Source organism: Phocoena phocoena, chromosome 2 (assembly GCF_963924675.1).
Source record: "Phocoena phocoena chromosome 2, mPhoPho1.1, whole genome shotgun sequence".
Lineage (NCBI taxonomy): Eukaryota > Metazoa > Chordata > Mammalia > Artiodactyla > Phocoenidae > Phocoena > Phocoena phocoena.
The window spans coordinates 146,910,304-146,915,307 of NC_089220.1; the positions used below are offsets into that span (position 1 = coordinate 146,910,304).

General features: G+C 42.7%; 1 protein-coding gene across 1 annotated transcript; it reads right to left on the minus strand.

Annotated features, from left to right (window-relative positions):
* Window positions 1-2,563: 2,563 nt before the first annotated feature.
* Window positions 2,564-4,517, minus strand: LOC136118883 (ornithine decarboxylase-like). Its single transcript, XM_065872233.1, is given in 3 exon segments — window positions 2,564-3,568; window positions 4,141-4,436; window positions 4,439-4,517. Coding segments are annotated over 3 exon segments (1,380 nt in total).
* Window positions 4,518-5,004: the final 487 nt, after the last annotated feature.

Consider the following 5,004-nt stretch of genomic DNA (forward strand, 5'->3'; position numbering starts at 1 on the left):
ACTGAACTAATTAGAGAACACTGAAACAGGCTCATTGAATTGGAAAACAAACATATGGTTGCCAGAAAGGACAGAAGGGGTCAAGTGACAGATTAGGAGGATAGAATTAACAAATACACTGTATTCCAATAAAAGAGATCATCAAAAAGGACCTATGGATACCAGGGAGTTCTATCACCACTCTCTAGTAACCTACATTTGTTCTCTAAGTCTGAGTTTTTCTGTTTTTTTGCTGGGTCCTCAGCATGAGAGATCTTAGTTCCCCAACCAGGAATCGAATCCACACTCCTTTAGAGTCTTAACCACTGGACTGTCAGAAAAGTGGTTTTGTCATACTGAGTGAAGTAAGTCAGACAGGGAAAGAGAAATATTGTATGATATCGCTTATATGCTCAATCTTAAAATAATAATAGAAATGAACTTATCTACAAAACAGAAAAAGTCACAGACTTAGAGAACAAATTTAGGGTTCTGGGAGGGATGGGTGAGTGGGAGGGTTAGTTAGGGAGCTTGGGATTGACATGTGCCCACTGCTATATTTATTTATTTATATTAAAAAAAATTTTTTTTTTTTAATTTTTCACATGAGAACATGGTTTATTTTATTTATTTATTTATTTTTGGCTATGTTGGGTCTTCGTTTCTGTGCGAGGGCTTTCTCTACTTGCAGCAAGTGGGGGCCGCTCTTCATCGGGGTGCGCGGGCCTCTCACTATTGCGGCCTCTCGTTATGGAGCACAGGCTCCAGACCCGCAGGCTCAGTAGTTGTGGCTCACGGGCCTAGTTGCTCCGTGGCACGTGGGATCTTCCCAGACCAGGGCTCGAACCCGTGTCCCCTGCATTGGCAGGCAGATTCTCAACCACTGTGCCACCAGGGAAGCCCCCCCACTGCTATATTTAAAATGAATAACAAACAAGGACCTACTGTATAGCACAGGGAACTCTGCTCAATATTATGTAACAACCTAAATGGAAAAGAATTTGAAAAAGAATAAATACATGTATATATATAACTGAATCACTTGTCTGTACACCTGAAACTAACACAATATTGTTAATCAACTATACTCCAATATAAAATAAAACTTAAGAAGAAGTTTATGTTAATTGTTGACAAGGACTTACAATTACTCTTTCATTATTTTCTGTTGGTTGTTGTTGTAGTTCCTTTGCTTTTTTGATGTGGTATGAATTCACTCTTTATTTTTTTTTTTGCGGTACGTGGGCCTCTCACCACTGCGGCCTCGTGTTGCGGAGCACAGGCTCCGGATGCGCAGGCCCAGCGGCCATGGCTCACAGGCCCAGCCGCCTCGCGGCACGTGGGATCCTCCCGGACCGGGGCACAAATCCGTGTCCCCTGCATCGGCAGGCGGACTCTCAACCACTGTGCCACCAGGGAAGCCCTGAATTCACTCTTTTTCTCTATCTTTTGTGTAACTACAGTAGAGTTTTTCTTAGTAGTTTCCATGAAATGTACATAAAGTATACTTAAAATAATAACTAATCTTTAATTTTATAAAATAAAAATTTTAGGTACATTTTATATATATTTCCTCATTATTTTATGTAAACAATATATTATCAATCTCCAGAAAAATATTTGTGTATACACATACAAATATACACATATCTATATCTATCTCTCTCTATATATCTCTACACACAAATATACATATACATATACACACGTGTACTGGAATTTTTTAATTGATATAAAACATTCGCTATTATATTTAAGGAAATAGCTTGATTTTCTTCTTCAAATCTGTATTATCTATATAAGGAGTTCATGGTAATTTTTTTATATAGGCTTTTCTCATGTGTTGTTAGATTTAGTTTTATTTATTTTATTTTATACTTGTAAAATTAGAGGCTTCCTTTTTATGTACTTTGTAACTGCTTGGAATGTGTCTGTATGAATTGTGTACTATATGCTTATGTTATACTCTTTACAATATTTTGTCATCTTATCTTCTGTAACAAATTTCCATTGATTCCTTGGGCTTACTAAATATACATCCATATGCTCTGCAACTGGTGATGATTTTAATCCTTTTCCAATGGTATTTTTTTTACTGATACCTCAAAGTGTTAAGTAAGTTGGGTGTTCATGTCTCCTAGTGATCTCTCTGACAATGAGAGGAAATTATTTATTATTTCTCTGTAGCTGAACTAGTGTTGAGGGTCTGTAATAATTCTTTGAGTACATATGCATGAATATCTTTTTTATTTTATTTCAAGATACTTTATTTTAAACAGGTCACAACACTAAGCTTCTGGCCCATTCTGCCAATGCACAAGCTACAAATGCTTGCTCAGCAGTTGAGGGGCATGCTTTAGTAGCATGTTTGAAAAGTGAATAAAAATCCATATAAAACAAATATTCAAATAGTTTCCATAGGAACACAGATAAGTGTGACCCCATCGCCTAGTCTTCCACATTGTTGCATCTGTGCCAACCCTACTCACATAGATATCTCAAAACTCACAGTAATTAAGTTAAATGGTCCCCCCCAAACTCTTAAATCAAGCTAACTCGCAGTTAACAGCTACAAGAATGGTATCTACACATTAATAGGAGCTGAAGCACAGGCTGCTGGGTGCCATTTCATTCCACTCTCCCAAGCACATGACACAGGCACAGTGCCAACATCTTGCTCCTCTATGCTGCGTGGGAAATCGTGGTTCTGGATTGGCTGCATCAGATGCCATGTTGGCCCTGACATCACATAGTAGATGGTCGGTCTCTGGAATCCATTGAAAGTGGAAGCAGCAGCGACAGTGTAAGCACCCATGTTCTCAAAGAGCATCCAATTGCCCACATGCATCTCGGGCAAGTTACAGTGCTCAACCAGGCAATCCAGGCCATCACAGGTCTGTCCCGAGATGCTGGATGAATAATACTTCTCATCTGGTTTGGGTCTCTTCTACAGAAGAGGCTTCACGTGTGCATTTTCGTAGAGGATGCAGTTGAATGATCCATATACTCCATCATTCACGTAATACATAAATGTCTGTTCACTTGACTCATCTTCATCATCAGAGCCTGTCTGTTCCTTTAATACGAGCTTTTTGGCAATGATATTAACTGCTAGCATGAAAGCTGATTCAACATAGTATTTGCCTGGCTCAGCTATGATTCTCACTCCAGAGTCTGATGGAAAATACTTGTCCAATGCTGGGTTGATTACACTGGTGATCTCTCCAAATTTAAGCTTTACATCCTCAGATTCAGGAAAGCCACCACCAATATCAAGCAGATACATGTCGAAACCAACCTCAGCTCCCATGTCAAAGACACAGTGAGCATCAGAGATGGCCTTCACAAAGATCTCCAGATCAGTACAACCACCTCCCACGTGGAAGCTGACACCAATGACATCAACATCTAGCTCTTTCGCCCATTCCAAAAGAAGCCTGCTGGTTTTGAGTGTGGCATCAAATATGACACTGAGGCGACAGACTACTTTGGAATCATCAGTGGCAATCCGCAAAACCAACTTGGCCTTTGGATGTGCCCTGGCAACTTTCATCAACTCAACTTCACTATCAAAAGTCATCATCTCGGGCTTCCCTGGTGGCACAGTGGTTAAGAATCCGCCTGCCAATGCAGGGGACATGGGTTTGAGCCCTGGTCCGGGAAGATCCCACATGCTGCAGAGTAACTAAGCCTGTGAGCCACAACTACTGAGCCTGTGAGCCACAACTACTGAAACTGCATGCCACACTACTGAAGCCCGGGTGCCTAGAGCCCGTGCTCCACAAGAGAAGTCACTGCAATGAGAAGCCCACGCACCGCAACGAAGAGCAGCCCGCATGCAGCAACGAAGACCCAATGCAGCAAAAAATAAATAAATAGGGGCTTCCCTGGTGGCGCAGTGGTTGAGAGTCCGCCTGCCGAAGCAGGGGACACAGGTTCGTGCCCCGGTCCGGGAAGATCCCACATGCCGCAGAGCGGCTGGGCCCGTGAGCCATGGCCGCTGAGCCTGCGCGTCCGGAGCCTGTGCTCCGCAACGGGAGAGGCCACAACAGTGAGAGGCCCGCGTACCGCAAAAAAAAAAATAAATACATACACACATACGTACATAAATTAATTAATTAAAAAAACCCAAACAAACAACAAAAATGTCATCATCTGGACTCCATTATTGGCAGCGTATTTAATCTGAGACACTTGTTCACAAGGATTTGCATAGATAATCCTCTTTGGAGGCACCCTGAGACTCTGCACCAACTGGATTTCAGTCTTGCTGGCATAGTCAAATCCTGTCCCTGCGGCAGCTAGGGTCTTCACTATGGTTCTGCTATCACTGCATTTGACTACATAAAAGGGGGTGACCCGAGGAAGAGCTTTAAACCGTCTCAGATGTTTCTTTAGAATGTCTCCCAGGTCTGCAACATAGAAGGCATCCTTACCGTCAAAAGAAGAAACTTCATTTTTTGGTCCCGGATGTCCTTGGCAGTAAAGCCTTCATCCAAGAAATGGCAGTCAAACTCTTCATTACTAAAGTTTTTCATGGTTTCTTGGTATCTTTCTGAAACAACAAAATGGGAAACTAAGAGATGAAATTTAAAGAAATTATGCCAGCTTTCACAAAGGCAATGAATTCTCCAAGAATTCCAAGTCCCGCTGAAGATACGTGTGCCCTCGGTGCAGCAGTGAAAATGTTCTAACAAACGCACAATCTGCTGTACACCTTTAAAGTGTCGGGCACCAAGGGCAGACCCCATGGAGATTAGACGCCGTTGCTGCCGAGCGTGCAGGACTGCCAGCCGCCCTGCCGCTGTCCCCGCTGCCCGTCAGCCGCCCGCCCAGCCACCGGCCACCTCGCTCCCTCCCATGGAGAACCACCATCCCGAGGTGGTGCCGGAGTGCTGGCAAAGGGGCGGTGGCAGCGGAGGCTGAGGGGACTGACCTCTTCTTTAATTTTATAATTATTACCTGTAGAATTCTACCATGCTCCTTTGTCTGTATTTGTCACTTTGATTACATGCCTTTCCTAAA